Genomic DNA, 23,551 nt, shown 5'->3' on the forward strand with positions numbered 1-23,551 from the left:
AGAGACCTGAACCCTGCCCTCTGTAGCCAATGCCCTCCCCCTGGGCAGGCAGAGACGTGTTTGAAATAAAGTTTATTGAAGTTCTGTTGGTATTTACATATGATACACGGTAAATAACAGAGCCAGGCCCCAACCCACCCCGGAAGCCCCCCTCCCCCCAGCCTCGTTAAAAATCGCTGCGTAAAGACAAGTTAACTGCTGCGGTCCCCCTCCCCCCTCCCACCTAAGATGCAAACTAAAAGCCCCCGCCCTCCCCTGCCTCCCCCCACCCCGGGGGCCTTTCTGCTTCCGTGTACAACACTGTGCTACCTCGCCCTTCCTCCCCTAATAAGGGGGGTGGTGGGCGAATTTCTAGGAACCCCCCCCAAATCTGTCCAAGGGGGAGGACGGACCCTTGAAAGAGGCCAGAGTTTGGAGTCTGAGACGGGAAGGGGAACTTCAATGAGTGGGGAGTGCCAGAAAGTGGAAGACTTCGAGGTTTGGGGGGTGTTGACCCCCGCTACTGTCTCTCCCTCCCCCGACGGGGCCTCGAGGGGAAAGAGGCGGGCGCAGGTGTGGAGACGGCGTGGGATCCCTCACCCTAGGGTCTCCCTCCTTGTGTGGTGCGCAGGGCAGGTGCACCCAGGGGTTTGGGAGGAGCGGTGGAAAGAAGGAGACAGACTTAGAGGAGGAAGAGGAAGAAGAAGAGGAAGAAAGGGACGCGAAGGGCAGCAGAAAAAGCGAGAACATTGGGGAGACAGCACCCCCTGAAAGGCAGGTAACCCCCAGGAGGCCGAGAAGAGCCCAGCCGGTGAGAAAGGGGGTCTCCCAGGGGAGCAGAGAAGGGTGTGGGAGGCCAGATCAACCATACCCACGGCCTCCAGACCCCAACCCACCCGGAGCTGTGGGCGGAGCAAAGAGGCAAGGCCCGGAGGTGGGAGGGGGCCAGGAAAGAGAGAATGAGGGGCCGAAGGGAGAAGAGGATGGTTGGCATTCCTGGCGGCTGCCGGACCCTACTCTCCAGCCCAGCGCCCCTTTGGGGAGGCGGCAGGTTGGGGGTCTCAGGGGAGGTGGACGCCTACAAGGTGGAACCTAGAAGGAGGGACTGGGGTTGGGAGGGCGGGGCCAGAGGAAGGGGCGGGGCCTAGGGAAGGGCAGGCCATCGAGGGAGGGGCCATCTGGAAGTGAAGGGCCCAATGACGTAAAAGGCCAGGGAAAGAGGAGGGGCGATTGAAAGGGGGAGGGGCTAGGGCGGTGGGCGTGGCCGCTGGGAGAGGGCGGGGCTAAAGCGTGAGCAGCATCCTCCAGGTGGAAGCGGAGTCCCGAGGAGGGGGAGGAGCTGCGTGGAGGGGAGACCCCAAAGAGGAGGCGGAAGGGCGCTCCGAGGGGCAAGGCCTCAGCAGGGCGAGGTGGAGATGTGCAGGTGGTCTGGGTACTTGATGGCGGGAGGGTAGTTCTGCGTCATCTGGATGGACACGTCGCTGGAGATGTCGGAGGGGCTGCGGCCGCGGCGCCACGCCTCGGGCTGCAGGAACTGGCCGGAGTAGTCGGAGCAGTCGCTGAGCCGCGGGCGGTAGAAGGCCGGGTGCGGGCGGTACATCTCCTCCTCCGCGTAGCGTTTGGTGAACAAGTACACTGACATCACGCCAGCCCCCTGTGGTAAGGCAGGGTCAGTCCCAGAAGCTGGTCCCAGGCTTACTTGACGCCTCTAAGACTCAAGACCCCCAGGCCCCAAGATTCCAGGCCTCCAGCTTCCTCCTCCCCCAGGACCCCAGGAGTTGGAGCTCCCAGTCCCCTTTCTCCCCAGGACCCCAGGAGTCCAGGTTCCCAGCCTCCTCTCCCCCAGGACCCCAGGAGTCCAGGTTCCCAGGTTCCTCCTCCCCCAGGACCCCAGGAGTTGGAGCTCCCAGTTTCCTTTCTCTCCAGGACCCCAGGAGTCCAGGTTCCCAGCCTCCTCTCCCCCAGGACCCAAGGATTAGATCCTCAGCCACTACTCTTAATCCAGAGTCTACACTCCCAGGCTCCTCTTCCTCCTGGACCCAGGAATCAGGCCCCCCCGACCCCTCCTCTTTCAAAACTCTCATGTGGACCCCAGACATCACCTCTTTGAGTAGGAAGGAGGACGCAGCGAAGGCAAAAGACCACCCGTAGCGATAGTGAAAATACTGCTCAGAGCTGCTGGGCCGGTTCATGACCTCGTCATTGATGCTGGAAATGTAAAGAACCAAGCCCACCACCAAGGAGAGGCCTGGGGGAGCAGAGGGGTACCCTTGGTCCATTAGCAGTGACACCCTTTCCCCAGCCCAGACCCTCCCCCCCTCCCACCAAGGTTCTCTCCCTCTCCTCCCTACTCGGGCCTAGACTAACTTCTAGTTTTTGAAGCCCTTTGGATGCTGGGCCTGGGCTGGGCGCAGATATCCTGGAGGTGAATTACCTTCCTTCTCCCTCACCCCAAATGTGTGTCCAGGAGCTCACAAAGTCATTGGGGAAGGCAAATATGGACATTGGTCACCAGGCAGGGTCAGGATCAGAACAGGGTCAGGGGGGGCCAAAGAAAGCTTCCTGGAAGAATGGCCCTTGTTCAAGTCCTACAGGATGAGGCTCAGGGAAGAATAAGAGTGTCCACTGTACCACTCTGGGCAGAGGGAACAGCAGGGACAAAAGCTTGGAGGCTGAGCATGACCTGACCCATCCATGTGGCTACGGCACAGGCCACCGCCACAAGAAATAAGCCCAGAGAAGGAGGCAGAGACACAACCATGATGAGCCTCGCATGCTAGGCTGAAGGGCTCAGCCTTGAGGCCAAGGGCACTAGGGAGCCATGGAAGGTCTGGGGCAGAGGAAAGACAGGGTCAGAAGATCTTTTGGGGGCTGATTGTTTCTGAAAAGAGATTGGAAGGGAGACACTGAAGTTCCGTGTTCCAGGGGGGAGGAGGATGAGGCCTGAGCTGAAGCTGTCTGGATAATCATAACCACAACATCAATAATAATAATAATAATAATTAGGAACTGCTTACAGAGGCCTTGCTCTGTGTCAGGCACCATTCATTCTCAGTACCATATATGCATTAACTCATTCAAACCTCACAACAACCCTTTCAAGGAGGTACCATTTTTATCTCCATTGACGGATGAGGAAATAGAGGCACATGAGAAAGGTGGAGAGGAGAGGCCTGGGTTGAGAATTTTTAAGAGGCAAATACTTCCTCAAGGTGAACTTTCTTTTTTTTTTTTTAATCCTCACCCGAGAACATTTTTGCATTTATCTTCAGATAGAGCGGGGCGGGGGGGGGGGGGGGAGAGGGGAAGAGAGAGAGAAACATCGATGTGAGAGGGACACATCCACTGGTTGCCTCCCACACGACCCCAACCAGGGCCAGGAAAAACCACAACCGAGGTATGTGCCCATAGCAGGAACCAAACCCAGGCCTCTCTGGTCCACAGGCCGACACTCTAACCATTGAGCAAAATTGGCCAGGGCTGAACCTTCATTTTTTTTAACAGTAGGCATGCCAAGGGTGGCTTAAGGAAGCTACAGAGTCCCCTGCCCTAAATTAATCCATGTAATCCTTATCAGCATCTTCCCCCAGAATCCTACAAATAAGCTCTTGTGTGCCCATCACCCCCAGAATAAATAGGAATTCCTCCCATTGCCTACAATAGGGTTCAGCAAACTATGGCTGGTGGGCTAAGTCAAGCCCACCTTCTGTTTTGGTCTGGCCTACTAGCTAAGAATGGTTTTTATGTAACTAAATGGTTATAGAGAAATCAAAAGAATGGTATTTCGTGGCATGTATAAAATATGTGAATTGCAAAATATTAAAGATAAAATAACCGTATGACCCAGCAATTCCACTCCTACATGTCTACCCAAGAGACTTGGAAACATAGAAACATATGTCTACACTAAAACTCGTGCACGAATGTTTGTAGCAGCATTATTCATAATGGCCAAAACGTGGAAACAACCCAAATGTCCATCAACTGCATGGATAACACAATGTGGTATAGCAATAAAAAGGAATATTATTCAGCCATAAGAAGGAATGAAGTACAAATTTATGCTACCACATGGATGAATCTCGAAAATATGCTACATAAAAGAAGCCAGCCCTGGCCAGTTTGGCTCAGCAGTTAGAGTGTCTGCCCAAGTACCCGTAATGAGTCATGGGTTCAATTCTGGTCAAGGGTTGCAGTTTGTCCCCAGCCCTGGTCAGGTCGTGCAGGAGGCAACCAGTCAGTGTGGTTCTATCACATCGATGTTTCTCTCTGTCTCTCTCTCTCTCTCCCTCCCACTCTATCTAATGATAAATGGAAAAATATCCTCGGGGGAGGAATTAAAAAAAGAAGAAGAAGAAGAAGAAGCCAGACGCAAAAGACCACATACTTTATGGTTCTGTTTATATGAAATGTTCAAAACAGGCGAATCCACAGAGACAGATTAGTGGTTGCCAGGGAACGGGGTGGACGGGGATTTTGACTGGCTGCTGTTAAAGAGTGTGAAGTTCCTTTTGGGGGTGACGAAAATGTTGTGAAATTAGGTAATGGAGATGGTTGCACAACCTTGTGAATTATGTGTGGGAGAAAAAACAGAATTAGATGACCTTTAGGTTATATGAATTATAATACTTCAATTTTCAAAAGTCTGTGAATTTCAAATTTCAGGGTCCATAAGTAAAATTTTATTGCAATACAGCCAGTATATTTACACCTTGCCTGTGGCTGTCACCGCAAAGTTTAAGTAATTGCAACAAAGACTGTGCAGGCAGCAAAACTGGAAATGTTTCCTATCTGGCTCCTGGGCAAACGCTCCTGAGCGCTGAACTAGTGCCCACATGGGCTGGTGCCTGCCGGGCTCGTCCCGGGCCAGCCTCCCCTTGCTCCCTCTGCTGAGACCACATGAATTCCTCATGTTTGCTTGAATACAGCAAGCTCACTTCTGCCTCAGGGACTTTGCACTTGCTGTTCTCTCTCCCTGGAATGCTCTCCCCCAGATGTCTCTGTCTCTCTCTCCATTACCTCATTTAGCTCTCCTCTTCTTCATCACTTGTTTAGAAAGGATTTCTGTGATCTCCCTGATTAAAAAAAAACAACAACACTCTCTCTCATGCAAAGTAAGAGAAACGTGTGGCTCACTGGTTGAGCATCGACCCATGCACCAAGAGGTCACCGGTTCAATTCCCGGTCAGGGTACATGCCCACGTTGTGGGCCTGATCCCCAGTGCAAGGCATGCAAGAGGCAGCCAATCGATGTTCTCTCTCATCAATGTTTCTCTCTCTCCCTCTCCTTTCCTCTCCCTCTAAAATCAATTTTTAAAAATGTTTAAAAACAAACTACTAGGGGCTACCGTGTCTCATGTAGCAGATTATCAAATGTTATAAAGCTTGCCTTGTCCAGTTTGGCTCAGTGGTTGGAGCATTGGCCCAAGGACCAATGAGTCACGGGTTCGATTTCATTCAAGGGCACCTACCTCAGTTGCAGTTGGTCCCTGGCCCTGGTAGGGGTTGTGCAGGAGGCAGCTAGTTGATGTGTCTCTCTCACACTGATGTTTCTCTCCCTCCCTCTCTCTCCCTCCCACTCTATCTGAAGATAGATAGGAAAAAAAATTCTCAGTGAGGATTTAAAAAATAAAATTAAGCCCTGGTCGGTTTGGCTCAGTGGTTGGAGCGTTGGCCTGCAGACCAGAGAGTCCCAGGTTTGGTTCCCGCTAGGGGCACGTACCAAAAAAAATTAAAAAGTTATGAAGACAACATTTTTTTCTGGGGAGGCCAGAGGAACAAAAGCTCTTTTTTTAAAATCCTCACCTGAGGATACTGTTTCAAATATCTCCAGATAAAGTGGGAGGGGGGAGAGAGAGAGAGAGAGAGAGAGAGAGAGAGAGAGAGAGAAACATCAACATGAGACACATTGCCTCCTGCATGACCCCGACTAGGGCCAGGGACCAACTGCAACCAAGCTACGTGCCCTTTGACCAGAATCAAAACTGCAACTCTTTGGTCCTCGGGTTGAAGCTCCAACTGCTGAGCCAAACCAGCCAGGATGGAACAAAAGCTTATATGTTGCCATTGGGGATGCAAAATGGTGCAGCCCCTACGGAGAGGAGTTTGACCATAACTAACAAAACCACACAGGTATTTATCCTTCAACTCAGCAACTTCACTCCTAGGAATTTACCCTGAAGATATCTGCCCAATGATACGGAAGCTCATAGGCACATGTTAATTCCCCGCAGCAGTGTTTATAACGGCAAAATATCTGAAACAACCCGGCTACCCTTGATTCATGAAATGATCTATAAAATCCCCTAACGGAGTCCTGAGCCACCGGCCAAGGAGAATGAGGTCGAGCACTGTGAACTGATGTGGATGGAGGTCAGTGGCCGTCCAGACTACATCACTAATTAAAAACAAAAGAGAATGCACAAAAGAGTATACAAAATGCTACTGTTTTTTTGTGGTTTTTTTTTAAAGCCTCACCCGAGGATATTTTCCTCATTGATTTTCAGAGAGTGGAAGGGAGCCAGGGCCAGTTTGGCTCAGGGGTTAGAGCATCGGCCTGTGGCCCTCAAGGTCAAGGGTTTGATTCCCAGTCAAGGGCATGTACCTGGGTTGCAGGTTTTATCCCCAGCCCCCAGCCGGTGTCGTGCAGGAGGCAACCAATAGATGTGTCTGTCTCACATTGATGTTTCTCTCCTCTCTCTCTCTCTCTCTCTCTCTCTCTCCCTCCCTCCCTCCCTCCCTCCCTTCCACTCCACCTTAAAAAAAAATCAATGAAGCCCTGGCCAGTTTGGCTCAGCGGTTAGAGCGTCGGCCTGCGGTCCGGAGAGACCCGGGTTCGGTTCCCGCTAAGGGCACGTACTTCGGTTGCAGTTTGTCCCCGGCCCTGGTTGGTCGTGCGGGTGGCAGCCACTCGATGTGTCCCTTCACGTCGATGTTTCTCTCTCTCTTCCCTTCCTCTCTCTCCTTCCCACTCTATCTGTACAAAAAATGGAAAAATATCCTCGGGTGAGGATAAAAAAATAAAAAAAAAATAAAAAAAAAAAAATCAATGAAAAATATCCTTGCATGAGGATTTACAAAACAAAAAACAAAAACAAAACCATACTAAAAAGGAAACCTTAAAAAAAAGAGAGTGCCCGGCCAGTGTGGCTCAGTGGATTGAGCGCCATTCCATGGACTGAGAGGTACCAGTTTGATTATGGGTCGGGGCACATGCTCGGGTTGTGGGCTCGATCCCCAGTAGGAGGCATGCAGGAGGCAGCTGATAGATGTTTCTATCTCTCTAATAAATAAAGAAAATCAATAAAGAAAACTAAATATTTTTAAAAAAACAAAAACAGAGAGTGGAATGGAGAGAGAGAAAGAAACATGAATTGGTTGCCTCCCACATGTGCCCCAACCAGGGTGAGGATCCAACTTGCAACCCAGATACATGCCCTTGACCAGGAATCAAACCCACGACTCTTTGGTGCCCGGGCCGATGCTCTAACCCCTGGGATACACTGGCCAGAGCACAACACACTGAATTTTTACAAATGTGAATCCTACTGACATATTGTTAAAATAAATAACTCGCAAAAGAAGAGAGAACTGTCTTACTTACAGAGTTAGAAAACACCATTTTGCAGCCTGAGTAGTAATAGAAACTTCCTTTATCGTAAAGAAACCTCACAGACACCAACTTAACCAAGGGGAGGGAGCTGACATCCCCAGTAACTAACACCATGACCTCCCGACGGGAGCCTGCCATGTCTTCATTTGGGGAGCGTTCCTGCTGAAAACGTGTAACCTGAATCCACTCCTGAGGAAACTGGGGCAGCGTACAACACAGCCACTGCACCCTTCAAAAAGAGTCGACATGAAAATAATTTTGTTAAAGGTACAGGAACTCTCTAAAAGATTAACGGACATGAAAGAGACACAGCCAGGAAATAGAAAGCGTGATCTTAGACTGGGTTCCAAATCAGGTGGGGAAAAGACTATAAAAGACAGCTTGGGGGCAAAGGGTGATATTAGAATGTCGACTGTGTATTAGTTATAGCGTTGTATAAAGGATTAACGTCCTGGATTTGCACATCGAACTGTGGTTACAAAGGGAAGGGAGCTTGTTCAAAGCAGGTACCTGCTGAAATGTTTAGGGGTGAAGTGTGTGTAATGTATGTGCAAGTGGTTTTACAGAGAGATGCATAGATGATATAAATACTTGATAAATAGATATTAATAGATAAATACAACATAAATAAAAGTAGATGAGAGACAATGGTGATACTTAGATAAATAATAATATAGATATAGATAGATGAGTGATGTATATAATAGAAAGCTAGATAGATGAGAGAGGTGATAGATATGGATGATTGATAGATGATAGATAGATAGATAGATAGATAGATAGATAGATAGATAGATAGATAGATAGAGGCAAGTGTGCCAAAATGTTAAAAATTGGTCTAGCCCAGCCGGTGTGGCTCAGTGGATTGAGCCTTGTCCCATGGACTGAGAGGTCCCTGTTCTATTCCAGGACAGGGCACATGCCCGGGTTGCCGGCTGAATGCCCAGTAGGGGGCGTGCAGGAGGCAGCCAATGTGTTTCTCTCTCACACTGATGTTTCTCTCTTCCTCTCAAAAATCAATAAAAACATATTTTAAAAAAGAAATCCAAACAAAACATGGAAAGGCACAGTTAGGCCCTGGCTGGTTTGGCTCAGTGATTAGAGCGTTAGCCTGCGGTCCAGAGAGACCAGGGTTCGGTTCCCGCTAAGATCATGTACCTTGGTTGCAGTTTGTCCCCGGCCCCGGTTGGGGTCATGCGGGAGGCGGCCACTCGATGTGTCCCTTTCACGTCGATGTTTCTCTCTCTCTCTCTCCCTTCCCACTCTACCTGAACAAAAATGGAAAAATGTCCTCGGCTGAGGATAAAAAAAAGAAAAGAAAAAGAAAGGCAGTTAGAAACATCTATCTCTCTCCCTGAAATTAAGAAACAAAAACAAAATTGGTCTAGGTAAAGGATATATACGAGCTCATTGTATTATTTTTGCAAATTTCCTGTAGGTTTAAATTATTTCCAAAATAAAACAATGTTTAAATAAAATAGGTATTCCCAAGACTTAGAACTACAAACTGGTAGTTACAAAATAGTCATGGCCATGCAAAGTACAGCATAGGAAACATAGGCAATAATATTGTAATAATTATGTAGGGTGCTATGTGGGTCCTAGAGTTATTGAGGTGATCACTTTGTAAGTTATGTAAATGTCTAATGACAGGGCTGTACACCTGAAATTAACATAATATTGTACATCAACTGTAATTTTAAAAAGCAGGTATCCACAAACAGGATCACCCCCCCCAAGGTTCCAAAATGTCTCCTACAGGTTATTTATTCACTGTAAAGAGGAAAATGTCCTTCTTTAATGGAGAACTCTGGTAATCACCACCTTAACCAAGCGTTCAAACTCTGTACCACCTGATATGATTTACTACCTTAAAGAAAAATAGAAAGAACACAGCTCCTCCTAATCTTCTTCCCAAACATGTTTAACCCGAATCTCATCAATCTAAGCTACTCTAGACAAAACTTCCAGGTTACACAAAATACAAGGAAAGAGGAATAAATGAAATGATGCCGTGAGGACCCGATGAAACAAATCCAGGGTATGGGCTATTCTCTATGAGAACAAGGATCGGGGTCAAGCCGATAACACTGAAAGCAATTACCAGTCTTAACATCCCAAAAAGAGATAACCAGACATTATTATGTCTCCAATGTAAAGCAGTCAGACGTGAACAGCACCACTTATCTATAAAGTATTTGGGGTGGGGGGAGGTCAAACCTGCGCCTGGTCAACAACAGTGTTACAGAAAAATATGGGTAGGGATGGACATCTTAAACCATGACACAGGGATGTGACTGGAAAAAATCTAGAGCGTGAGAATTCTGCAAGACAAATGACCAGATTTTCTCGACAAATAAGTGGTAAGAAGAAAAACAAAAAACAGGAGAGGGACTGTTAGGGACTGAAAGAGGCTTTGGAGAGCTATCCACTGAACATGCAAGTGGAATGTGGATCCCAATTTACACAACAAAGTAACTGTAAAAAAGGCATTTATGAGGAACGTGGGAACATTGAACACGTAGTAGATATTAAATGATATTAAGCAGCTATTCTGAATTGTTTAGGCGTGATGACGGTGCTGCGATGGCTATGTTAAATAACCCAATGCTGATTTCCTGGAGAGATGCTGAAGTGTTCGTGGGTAAGATGATTTAAAGCCTGAGACTGGCTTTAAAATAATGTGGTGAAGTGTAGAAGGGAGGTAAGACAGTGTGGCTTAAAAAAAGACTCACCATATGTTGATAATTGTTGAAACTCTGTGAAGGATACATGGCATTTCTTTACACTATTCTTTCTATATTTTTTTTTAAATGAAGCACATTTTAAAAGTCGGCGCTGTAAATAAAATAGTGAGAGAACCAGTCTAGACTAAAAGAGACATTAACCAAATACTATGTGTGAACCTAGATTAAATCCAGGTTCTGTGGGAAAGCTATTTTAAAAAAGAACTGCCCTGGCCTGTTTAGCTCAGCGGTTAGAGTGTCGGCCTGCAGTCCAGAGAGATCCGGGTTCGGTCCCCACTAAGGGCATGTACCTCGATTGCAGTTTGTCCCCGGCCCCAGGTGGGGTTGTGTGGGTGGTAGCGAGTCAATGTGTCTCTCTTGCATTGATGTTTCTCTCTCTCTCTTTCTCCCTCTCTCCCTCTCGCTCTATCTGAAGATGAATGCAAAAGTGTCCTCGGGTGAGGATTTAAAAAAATTAAAAAATAAGAACAGCCCGGCCAGTGTGGCTCAGTGGTTGAGCATCGACCCATGTACTAAGAGGTCGCCAGTTTGATCCCTCTCAGGGCACATGCCCAGGTTGTGGGCCAAATCCCCTGTGGGGGGGCATGCAGAAGGCAGCCAGTCAATGTTCTCTCTCATCAATGTTTCTATCTCTTTCTCCCTCTTCCTTCCTCTCTCTCTAAAATCAATAAAGAAAAACAAATTTTAAAAAATTTCTCTTTTAAATTTATTTTAGAGAGAGAAGGAGGAGAGAGAGGGTGAAACATCAATGTGAGACAGAAACAAGCCCGTACAAGCCCCAAACAGGGATGGAACCCACAACCTAGGAATGTGCCTTGACCAGAATTGAATCCTCAACTTTTTGGTGTATGGGATGACACTCCAACCAACTCAGTCAGGGCTCCAAGGCATTCTTGAAACTACTGGGAAAGTGTGAAAATGGAATCAATTATATTATGGAATTACTGTAAAATTTCTGGATGTGATCATGGTGTTCTGGTTATGTAGAAGCATGCCCTTACTCTTAGATATACATACTACAATGTCTAAAGATAAATTATCATGGTGTCTGAAACTTACTTTCAAATAATAAAACAAACCAAAAAGTGTGTGTAGCAGAAGGTGGGGGGAGAGAAAGAGAGAGAGAGAGAGAGATGCAAAACATTAGCAAAACGCAGGATCTAGGTACACCAGTGAAGTTTTCACTAGAAAATCAGAGTGACTGACGTGAGATAAAATAATGACCCCTCCATCACTCTTTCTCTCCTTAACCTGCTTCATTTTTCTTTATAGCACTTATCAGCACCTGACATTACATTTTTCACCTTTTTGTACTTTTTTGTCACACATCTCCCCCACCTCCACTAGGGTGCTTGAAACTAGTCCACCTTGTTCCCAACTGCATTCCTAGCATCTAGCACAAGACCCAGCACAACCAAAAAAGCTGTGTCTCCTTTTTAATCCACTCTAACTCTCGTTTCTCAACCTCCTCTAAGAATTGACCTTTTCTTGCTCAGCCGGTGTGGCTCAATTGGTTGAGCATCATCTCATGCACCAAAAGGTCACTAGTTTGATTTCCAGTCAGGGCATGTGCCAGGTCTGGGGTTCAATCCCTGGTCAAGGAGCATGAGGGAGCCAACTGACTGATGTTTTTCTCTCCTATCTATGTTTCTCTGTGTATGTCTCTTAAAATCAATAAAAATCATACACACACACACACACACACACACACACACACGTGTGTGTGGTGCTCAGTCATCAAGTCATGTCCATTTTACTTTCTGAATCTCTCATAAATCTAAACCTTCTTTGTAAACCCAGGTCTGCTGATTCAGCTAAGGTTAACTCTCTATATCTATACCACTACTCCCAAATCATCATCTCCCTGTTTTTTTCTAATACCCATACCAGAGTCTGTTCTTTTCTTGTCAGAACTCCCCCTTGGGTCCCCACTATACACATGAAAAGGTACTCATTCCACAGCCTGACATTCCAGCCTCTTTATGACCTGATCCCTGCTAACCACACCGGCCTCCCCGTTAGTCCCATATTTCACATTACAGTTCTAAATAACAAACCTTCTCCATTAGGAGGGGCAGGGGCAGGGGTTGACAAAAAGGAAACACACATTTGCAAATACAAAGGTTTGGGTTGTAGTTTTGCTTTTAGTCATTGAACATTGAATAAAAACAGAAGGTAAATGATTCTTGCTCCTTACTGGCCATTTTCACAGTGGCTCTGGCTCTCCAAAAATAACCTTTTCCTTTTTTTTCTCTTTCCCTCTTTTTCTCCCTCCCTTTCTCTGTAACCCAGCTTTCTCCCTACCCCCTCCACTGCATCTGTTCCAGAATTCTTAGAGCGCAGGAGGCAAGAATCACCTACATTCCAAGCGGAATAGACACCCTGGATTTAGAATAGTGTTTCAGCACCACGGAGAGCGGCACAGTGCTTCCTGAGGTCTTCACACACGCTGTGAATTCCATACAAGGCACTTCTCTTCATTTGAAAAAGTCCCCCCTCGCTTTCAGCATCATTCCCTTGGATGTCACCTCCTGTTGGACTCCTGGTCACTGCCATCGCGCCCACCGCCCCTTCTGTGTCAGGTGAACACATCTCCCCTTTTGCAACACCCCCTGAGCTGTCCTTATCATTAATCCCTTCTACAAATATTTCAGTATGTACTTTGTACCAGCACTTCATCTAGGCTTGGCAGATATTTGTAAAAGTCCCTGACGTTCGGAGTTTTCCTTCTGGGTTAGAGGGGACAGAAAACAAATACGATGACTGACGGCAGCAATAGTGCTAAGAAACAAATCTAAAAGAAGGAATGGGGTCGTAGAGGGGGAAGGCAACTGTACATACTGTTGTCAGAAAGAAACGCAGAAGAGGAAACATTTCCTGCCCTTTGGAATGGGGGGGGGGGGGTTGAGTGTGGAGGGCTGGTGAGTGTGAAAGTTCTCAGGGTGGGGCTGAGATTTGCATTTTCAAGGAGTAGCAGGAGGCCAGTGTGGCTGAAGTTATACGCAAAGGAGAGAGTGTCAGTGGGTTAGGAAATGAGGTCACAGATCTGAGCAGTTGCCAAAGCATGAAAGGCCAGCATGAGGAGTTTGGACATACTCTAAGTGCAAGGGGAATTCGTCAAAGCGACGAAGAAGTAAGTGGTGTGTGACAAGCTTTGATGGATGGCAGTCGGGGGGCTGTTCTGAGAGTGACTGCATGTGGGCTCTCATTTAGGATCCAGCCATGTCTCCAGTGACCCACACACGTACAATGTTTGATGAGTGAATAAATGAGCACATGCATAGAACAAGTTCTTGAGGATCAGGGGTTAATAGGGGCCATGCCCGGGAAGCATGCCTCATATGACCTGGAAAAAAAATCAATGCCACTCCAGCCTCCCCACTCTGTCTCTCACCAACCAAACCCAGTCAGCCATCTGGTTCTATTGATTTTTCTGCTGATATTCTCTCTCAGTGCCATCCAGTCTTCTTTATCCTCCCAGCCTCGGTTCAGCTCAAACCTTATCTGCTATTTCTCAGACCACTGCATAAGCATCCTTCTCAGTTTGTCCATTTTCCTCTGGCCCATCCCCCACACAGGTCCCCGAGGGATGTTTAATACCCACCGTGACCCTGTCCTTCTGCCCCAACACCGGCACTGCCTTTTCCAGGACCGAATGCCAACTACATCACTTCCCAGACCTCGAGCTTCTCCTCTCTCTCTCTCTCTCTCTCTCTCTCTCTCTCTCTCTCTCTCTCTCTCTCTCTCGGTTTTCTCATGGGGAACATGAGATGATTGGACCAGATTCTCTCATTTCAAGATCTAAGATATTTATACTATTTTTATCCTTTCCACTCCTTTTGAATCACCTTTGTTTTAATGATTTTATGGGGCAGTCTAGTGCCGGGGTAAAAGCCTGGGTTGGAATCCAGCTTTCGTGATGGAGCAACTTCACCTCTGATTGCTTCTGTTTGCTCAGCTGGAAAATGGGAATAGTAATGACATCTGCCTGACCAGGCGAAGAGCAAGAAATCGCTTCATTTGCATAAAGCATGTAGAACTTCCCCAAACCATGGCACTCAAGAAAGTGTTCATTATTATGCTGGATGTTACTACTACTACTATTTATGTTTGCATGTATATATGTATATAAAACTACCATGTCTTGACCAGTTATTGTTATTGACCAGACACTGGGTTAGCCCTTCACACCCATGATCTAGACCAGGGGTCAGCAAACTTTGATTGTCCCACTGAATGTATTTGTATGGTTTGTGAGCTAAGAGTGGTTTTTTGGTTTGTTTGTTTTTTTAATGGTGTGGGGGAAGAAAACTATTTCAATCCTTCACCATTTATCCCCCCTTTACCTTCTCCTACCTCCCCCCACCCTTCTTTCCCTCTGGTAATCACCATACTGTTGTCTGAGGTGGTGAATACACAATACAATATACAGATGATGTATTATAGAATTGTACCCCTGAAACCTATGTAACTTTATTAACCAGTGTCACTCCAATAAATTCAATGAAAAATGTAAAAAATATATATTTCATCACCCATGAAGTTGACACTGAATTTAAACTTCAGGGCCCATAAATAGTATTAGTGGACCTCAGCCATGTCCACTGCTTCATCTCTGGGTGCTTTAGCAAACTTCTGGTTCGCAAAGTCTGAAACATCTGCTACCTAACGTTTGCCGACCCCTGGCCAAGACTTGTTTTCTTAACAACTCCACACTTTTGTAGCATACACAGGAAGTCTTGAGATTTGAACCCAAGTCTTTCCAGGTTCACAGATGCATGTTTCTTCAGTCATTTTACCCACAACCTTGAATGTACATGATGGATACCTTGTGGTGGATGCATAGGTTGTAGTCTATGAAATAAACTCAAGGAAAGTATTCAGGAAGTGGGGTTCAATCCCCTTCAAATTACTCTATGGTTCCATCAGAGGCCTGATTTCCAGTCCTAATAGCATCATTGATTCTGAGCTTGGCCTTGAAAAGTCAGGTCCTGGTGCACTGTAGTAAGCATGGATTTGTGATGAGAAAATCCTCAGTTCTAACCCCAGCCCTGCCATTGGCTACCTAGGGCTTCTCTTCTGTTCCTACTTTTGTGAACCACAGACAATGGGGTTTTCTTTCTAATGTTTTGGGTGGATTAAATCCAGTCTCCATGCCCCACTTTCTCTCTCTAGGCCACTATTTTTTTCCATCTGAAAAAAGGATGAGACCTTTCGCTCTGACACTCTGGGATGGTGACATCCCATGTATCTTATTTTAGCTCAGTGTCTGGCTCCACATGCTATGATTCAAGTCTGCACAGAGGAAAAAGTCCCGTCAGTTCAGGTTGGAGGCACAAGGGAGGCTTAACCTAGAGAAAGCTGGGGGAGGAGCAGGGAGGGGCCCGAGGGAGAGGATATTCAAAAATCTATCTTTATTTGCAGAATCACCTTGAAGCAGGGACCTGAGCGTGGGCCCCAGGAGATAGAATGGAAATGAGGCGTACAAAAGGGTTTGTTCATAAAATATCAACTGGATTCAAAGGACCAAATGGAGTTTAATTCAGTTATGTTGAGTTCATTTTAACTGAACTGAAGAATTGAGTCTGAATGAATTGGGGTTAGGTGGACCAGATGGATGGAGTTAAACATGTTAGAGCTGAGTTGATCTGGGCTGACCTAACCTGAGTGGGACTGAATAGACCAAACTGAGCTGCATTGGGAAGGACTCTATCCTAGACCTCAGCACACTCGAGTCCTCGGGCACCAGCTTATGCTGGTATCTTAGGTAACTCCCTGCATAATTCTGGAACTCAGCACCCCTATTTCATTAAGTGAGTGTTCATAACAACTCCCGGGCAGAGATGTTATGAGAAGGGTGTGCAATTACTCATAGATCAGAAGAAAAAGAACTATAAACACATACTAAACTCTGATGACATGCATAATGAATTATTTAAGGTAAGGTGTACTGACGCTTCAACTCACTTTGAAATGCATTTTTAAAAAATTAGTGAGGTATAGCCCTGGCTGGGTAGCTAAATGGTTAGAGCATCATGCCACTACACCAAGGTTGTAGGCTTGATCCCCAATCAGGGTACATTCAAGAAACAACCAATAAATGCATAAGTAGGTAGAACAACACATCTCTCTCTCTCTCTCTCTCAAATCAATCAATAAAAATAATAATAAAATAGGTTGATGGATGGATAGAAATATAGATAGATGAGCAGATTCAGGACAAAGCAAATCTAGTCCTATGGTAATGGTTGACTCTAAGTGGTGGGTCCATGGGTGTTCATTCACGCCAACATTGTTGGCCTTTTCTGTCTGAAAATTTTTTAGATAAAATGTTGCACAGGAAATTGAAAGCCTTGTAACCTGTTACTTGCCAGAATATCAGGAGCGGTTAAAAAAATGCAGCCTCTGGAGGCGAAAGTCATGAGTTTGAGCCCCAGATCTGCCTCTCACTGGTTGTGTGGCCCTGAGCAAATGACTTCATCTCTGGGAGTGTATGTTTCCACATCTGTGAAATGGGGTTATTCATAGCATTTACCTCACAGGGTCCTGAGTATCAGCACAGAGCCTGGTGCCTAATGAGCACCTAATAAGCATTTGGTCCTCTGTAAAATGGGCGCTGCTATCTCCACCCCACAGAGGAGAAGCAGGGCTCAGAGCGGTTCTGGAATTCCTCTAGGATCACACAGCAAGGAAGTGGCTTCCTTAGCGGAAGAGGAAACCACGGGTTCCTGGACCCTAAATGAGCCCCCCAGCCCATAAGTCCTTTCCTTGGGCTCACCCGATAGGATGAAGAAGATTCCAGAAACGAAGGCCAGAATGGTCCTCTGTGGGCGGATGTGGCCGATGTTGCTGATGACGAAGGCGGTGAACACGAGGAAGAGACTGACCATGGGGAAGGGTGTGGCTGTGCGCACCGTCTCTGGGGAGGGGACACAGGAGAGACTGGGTGAGGACGACAATCTGGGGGGACACCTCCCCATTCCTCTGACCTCTCTACTTTCTGCCCCTTTAGGGGGTTTCTCCCCTTTCCACAGACTCTTCCCCTTTCTGATAATTCCACTGCTGACTCCACGCCTTCACCTAGGCCACACCTCCTGTGGTTTGACCCCACCCCTTGTGTGTTGGCTCCACCTATTGTCTAGGCCCCGCCCCTTTCAGCCCAGCACCTCCTCCCTACCTAACCACTCTGCCTTCTTTCCAGCCTCCACTCCTTCCCCTCCACCCCAACCTTCCCTGCTCCTGCCCTTTCTCCCAGGACCTGCCCTGGGATCCTGCCCCTTGTTGCCTAGCCCGCGCCGCCCTCTACCCCGCTTCCCCTCACTCAGAATATTCTCCGTGTTTTCCGTCACCAAGTTGATTTCTGGTTCAAGAAAATATTCCGAGGCCACGCAACGACCCTTCTCCCGACCTGGGGGGATGATGAGAAGGCAGGGCTGAAGGAGAGGCTTCTAAGCTCTGGAGAAGCAGTCAGGGGCATGATGTAAAGTGGCGAGACCCGGGATGGGAATGGCTTAATCCAAAGGTTATGGAAGGAGATGGACAGGAGATCTGGGAGCTCCTGTGGCCGGATGCCCTAGAGACCAGACCCATGGATGGAGGACAAGGCTGGAACCCTAGGTCCCAGGTGGGGAGGGGCTGTGGGCCAGGGCTTCTGGACCCCTAAAAAGAATAAGGCAGCGAATGGCAGGATTCCGCAAAGAGGGAGCCTCTGCGATCCTTGAGAGGCGTGTTTTTTAAATCCTGTTCATTCAGCACTAGCACTGTCCAGGGGAGAGCTCCGAACCTAGATTACCGCTTCTAAGGGAAATGAAGGGACTGCGGTTCCCAGGGGCTTCGGGACCAGGAGATTGGGTGAGCCCTGTGGCTCCTAGATCCAGGGAACAGAGGGCTAGGAATCGGGTCTCCACGTAGGAATTTGATTCTCCAGGACAGAAACGGGATCCGTTTCTGGATTTCTGGAACCCAAGAGATGGAACTAAGGATAAGGGCTCTTGGGTCCCACCCAGGCAAGGCAGGGACAGTTGAGTGGAGGGCAGGTGGGGTCTGTACCTGCGAAGAAGCAGACGCGCCAGAGGCCGGCGTGCAGTGCCATCTTGACCTCCGTGGTTTGGTTCTGCGGCAGCACCGTCCCCTCCTCCATGTACAGCCAGTAGTCAGTGCTGACCGCGATGCCCACGAGCAGCAGGCCACACGCACCAAACACGCTGCTCAGCAGGGTCAGGGCGCGGCTGCTGCAGTGACTCATCCTCAGCGGCGGGGGGCGCCCGGCGGGGCCTGTGGGACCGGAAGCTGCCCTGGAAAGGCCTGATGGGACCAACTAGAGCCCTCACCCCCATGCAGCCACGTGGGACAGTGTGGACCTGGGCCAGAGACACCAATCCCCAAACCTCTCAAATCTGACCTCTGTGTCCTGACCCATGACTCCCTCCCTGGATTTGAACCAGTGACACCAATTATTGACCTGAAACCCTAGAACTGGCTTTCCCAAATATGACACGTGTGCTCTAGCTCTGGATCCTGATTAGAGACCCCACACCAGACCCCCAACCCCGGGATAAGATTTCTCACCATAATCCAGGACTGAACCTCAACTCCAACCACATGTCTGGACCTGGGTGCCAAATTATCATGACTTCAACTAGAAATTCAGTTTCTAGATTCTAAGCCCTCCAACCTGAACCTCTTGCCTTGAGCCAAGACCTTACCACAGACACTAGACCCCACCAGAATCCTTAAACCTGAGCCTGGTCCCGTGACTCAGAAGCTATTATACTGAGCAGGCCCTCCAACACTAGGACCAGGCTCACACCCCCAACTTTGACTCTGTGCCCTGGCACAAACCACAAACCTTGAATACCAGGCTCCAACAAGGGCCCATGACCTCAACTCTGAGCCAGAACCCTGAGTGTTGAAAGTTCAACACTGGATGCTGAGCAACATATCCTGTGTAGAAACCCTAACCCAAGCTACCCAATTTTAACTCTACCCACTGACCCCTTTCCTTTGAACTCTGTCTCTGAATAGAAACCAGAAATCCCCCAAATGTGTCACCAACAAAGGACCCTAATCCTATGCCCTGGCCTCAGGCCCTTGACCTCAAGCCTACCTAAGACCTTGAACAGAGGCCGTAACCTAAGTTGAAACTTTTAGACTCATATCTTGATTCTTAACACCCAATTCTAACACCAAGAACTTAACCCATAATCTTCTAACTCTGATCCTGTGTCTTGACCTCAATTTGGTACCCCAATGTGAGATTCCAGAACCCTAATTGTCCCCCAGTCCCAATCCAGGCAGGCCCCTGAACCTGGGATGCTGGAACTCCATCCCAAGCTGCTAAATCCCAAAAGAATGGGACCCAGAAACCTGGAGCCAGAATTTTGGATACAGACTTCAGAATGTCAAATCCATGATCTGCGCCCCCCCCCCCCAATTCAGCACCCTAACCAGTCAAACAAATGACCCTCCACACTAGGAATCAGTGCTCTGAACTCTAAAGGAAGTCTAGGATCCCATTCTCCTCCTCTCCCATCACAAGACCCCAAAATTCTCTACCAGAGGCTCTGGACTCCACCTCCCATGCTCGGACTTCCCATTACAGACCCTCTTCAACATCCAGCCTAGAACTGTGATCCCCATAACACTGGATCCTCAAAACAAAAGAACCCCAGTTCATAGCTGGGGCCCCCCAATTCCAATCAGAAATCTGGAGGTTCCAACGAGGATGCTCCTCATCTCTTATCCATCACCCTCACCCCCACCATGAACTTCCCCCAAACTGTGCAATCACATAATTTGGAGGACTCGACATGGGATCCCCATCCTATCTCAACCAGAGACCTCTACATCTCTGAATACCAGGGTCCCCGCCATCCTTTTAACTATAAAGGTTAAGACCCCTAAACACTTCCCAACAATGCAGCCAGGATTTGAGACCCCATTTGTTTAACCATAATGCCGGTAGCCTTGAAACTCTGCGTCACCCCAATAAGGAGTCCAAGACAACTTTCACCACCACCTTCATCCCAGCATCCAGTGCCCCCATCCCCCCGGACTCAAGGATCTGAGACCGGCAGAGCTCAGACCAGCTTTTCCCTCCCATCCCCCGTCCCATGGCTCCAGGGCTTGACCGCCAGCTGCCTGCCCCTTTTCTACTGTGTTTCGCTGGGAAACCAGCATCAGAAACGTTACCCTGACTGCCTCAGCCCAGGTAGCGGACCTCAGCTCCACCCTTCCTTCCTCCGACTCGGGCTGGGACCTGGCTCGGGGTCACCCATCTCACTTCCCCTTTGGAGGCCCCCTCCTCCGTCGCTCGATTCCTCCGCACTCTGAATGGCCCGCCCAGACCTCTACATTCTCCGCCGGCCTCCAGCCCTTTTCCTTCGGGACCCTCCCCCGGGCCTGGGGCCTCCTTTCCGTTTTCTCCAGCCTCTCCAGGATTCGAACATTCGGATCCCCGGGGTCCCCTTCTCCAAGCCTACGTCCAAACTCCATCTCCTTGCAACCTCTCGGGGGGACAGACCCCGCTTTCCGGAAACCCCTTCTCGGACTTAGCGGGCCAGGCCCTCCCTCTCCGCCAGGACCGCCTCCCCCAAGGACCTGGTCTGCACCCTTCCCAGGGCCCACGTTCTCCACTACTCGGACGTGCAGTATAGTTGCCCCACTCCGGGCCCTCGGACCCCGTCCTCCGGGATCCCCTAGGCCCAAATAGCCCTCCGTCCGCCATTGCCTCCCGAACTCGGCCGTCCTGACCGCCGGAATGCCACCCCCAGAGGCCACTCAGGCCCCTTTTAGCCCCAAGAGCAGACCCCATCCACCTCAAGGGACACCCCCACCTCCTTCGAGGACCCTCCCCTCGCGCTCACCTCGCTCAGGGCTGGGCGGACGCTCCGGGCTGCGGGCCCCGCAGCCGCATGACCGGCCCCGCGGCTTCCCCCGGCCGCCGCCGCCACCACCGGGGTCGCCGATGCCCGCGCCCCCCGCCCCCGCCCCGGAGCCCGGCGTCCCGGCCCCCTCCGGGCCTCCCCCCCCCCACCCCCCGCGCCCGCGGCCTCACTCGGCGGACAACGCCGGGAGCTGGGACCGGCGGCCGCTCATTGGCTGCCGAGGAGGAGGGGAGGGGCGGGGAGGGAGGGGAAGGATGCAGGAGGGAGGGAGACAGGCCCTGAGAATGGGGGAGGCAGGGAGAGGATAGAAACAGAGCGGAGCGCCGGTAGGGGCTGGGGCAGGGGCACCCGGAGGGGTGAGACAGCAGAGGACCCGGGCGCACCCAGAGCTCGAGGCTGAGGCTGAGCAATCCTGGAACTCGCAAGTCTGGAGACGGAGGAGACAGAGATGGAGAGAGAGAGAGAGAGAGGGAGAGAGAGAGAGAGGGAGAGAGAGAGAGAGAGAGGAGATGGGCAGAGCGCGGGTCCCAGACCCCCGCTTCCCCGGGCTCAGAGGCTCCGGGGCGCTGGAAGTGGAGAGGTCAGGCAAGCAGAGACAAAAGGAGACAGGGGGCGCTCAGAGGCCTTGGGCTGAGAAATGCTGAGACCTAGACACCTTGAGCCAGGCAGAGACAGAGACAGAAAGAGAGACAGAGAGAGAGAGAGAGAGACCCTGAAAGGAGAGACAGCACGGGCAATCCTTGGGGTCCCCTGATGAGGGCTGGGGTTCTGGCCGGGCCTGGGGCGGAGCCTGGGGTCAGGGCGGCTGGAGCAAGCGGGAGGGGGCGTCCCGGGCCGGGGTCCCCAGAGCAGCAGGAGGGCGCAGAGCGGAGCCGGGTCCTGCAGCCGCCGCGGAGCCGGGAGCCGGGCCAGCACCCCCCCCCCCGCCGTGATGTCAGCGGGGCCACTCTTAAAGGGGCAGGCCGCCCGCCGAGGGTCGGAGCGGGGGGCTGGGGGCCGCGTGCACTGGGTGGGGGTACCGCGGCGGGGCTGGGGGAGACAGGGGAAGCCCCAGAATCCAACTGGACCAAGTCCCGAAAACCCAAGAGGTACAAAGAGACGCCGGGGCTCCCCGAGAGAGCCTGCGAAGCTTTGGGGCTCAGTCCTTTCAAACACAAACATAGGCACACCATTCGACCAGCCGGCCCCGTCCAGGGACTACATTTCCCATCAGCCCTGGCAGCGAGGGGCCGCACTTGGGGGAAGGGTCCACCGAGGTGTCTGCTGGGATGTGTGGTCCATTTGCACTATCCTCCCCACTCCCCCTGCTCGCAAGTGGGTCAAAGGAAGGAAGCCCGGATGGCGCGTCTGCCTGCTGCCTCAGTCGCTGATCCTTAAGGTCACAAGTCTGGTCGTTTAGGGGTCAGTCCCTCTGATCAAATCTCCAGCTGTCTCAATGGGAGGCTTGCCTTTCATCTCCCCACTCAGGATTTCCCAGTGTCTGGGTGTCAGTGTGTATCTGTGAGCTTGTGTGATGCTCTGGGTATGTGCATGCTTGTCTGTCTGTGCCTGGAGTCTCCCTTGACACATGTGCCCTTTGGTCCTCTCTGTGAATCGTTTTGTCTCTGGCCCCATCTCGGTTCTTCTGCTTTCAAGCTGTGAGTATCTACTCTCCCTACGGCTCTCAGCACTTTCCCTCTCGATCCTCCGCCCTCTCCCATTCTCTCTCTTTGTTTCTATGTGCGCTCATCGTCCCACCTCCGCAACCCCTTCGTTCTCCAAGCTTAGAAGAAAACATCCAAACACCTCAGCGTCAGCATCCCAAATTTATTCTCCAGCAGCTGCGGCCGGATGGGAGAGGCAAAGAGAAGAGGAACTGGGGGGGAGTCCCCAGAGTGGCAGGCATGAGGTGGGGGCGGGGTTCCGAGCAGGACTGGAGCCATGCACCTGGCAGGCAGGCGGGGGGGGGGGGGGGGGGGAGTTAGGATGGGAGAGTCTAGAATGAAAGCTGATTGAGAACAGTGGGGGAAAGATCCCCCGCACACCCCAGGCATCCCCAGGGTGCTGGAGCATGTGGGCACAGCCTCCCACTTACTCCAGAATGGAGTGGGGGTGGTCAAGACCTCGCAGGTGGGGCTTTACCTGGAACCCGAGTCTGGAATAGCCCACCCCATGAGACTATTTCCCAAAATGATTTAAAAAAAGAAGAAGAAGAGGCAGAGATTCTACCCACATGGAGTCTAGGACCCCACGGAGTGGGGGTGGTGGTGGTGGTTCTGGAAACCAGTGGGACAGAGTCCAGAACATGGAGATGGGTGAGAATCTAGAGCTCAGCGCATCCGAACCCA

General features: G+C 50.0%; 1 protein-coding gene across 1 annotated transcript; it reads right to left on the reverse strand.

The window, feature by feature from the left end:
- Positions 1 to 1,306: 1,306 nt before the first annotated feature.
- CACNG7 (calcium voltage-gated channel auxiliary subunit gamma 7) lies at positions 1,307 to 18,602 on the reverse strand. Its single transcript, XM_036273824.1, has 5 exons — positions 18,388 to 18,602; positions 17,660 to 17,746; positions 17,117 to 17,257; positions 2,082 to 2,227; positions 1,307 to 1,633 (listed from the first exon to the last, which is right to left on the reverse strand). Exons 1-5 carry the CDS (start codon positions 18,581 to 18,583, stop codon positions 1,376 to 1,378), a joined length of 828 nt encoding a protein of 275 aa, XP_036129717.1. The 5' UTR covers positions 18,584 to 18,602; the 3' UTR covers positions 1,307 to 1,375.
- Positions 18,603 to 23,551: the final 4,949 nt, after the last annotated feature.

This window comes from Molossus molossus, unplaced genomic scaffold (genome assembly GCF_014108415.1).
Source record: "Molossus molossus isolate mMolMol1 unplaced genomic scaffold, mMolMol1.p scaffold_m16_p_21, whole genome shotgun sequence".
NCBI lineage: Eukaryota > Metazoa > Chordata > Mammalia > Chiroptera > Molossidae > Molossus > Molossus molossus.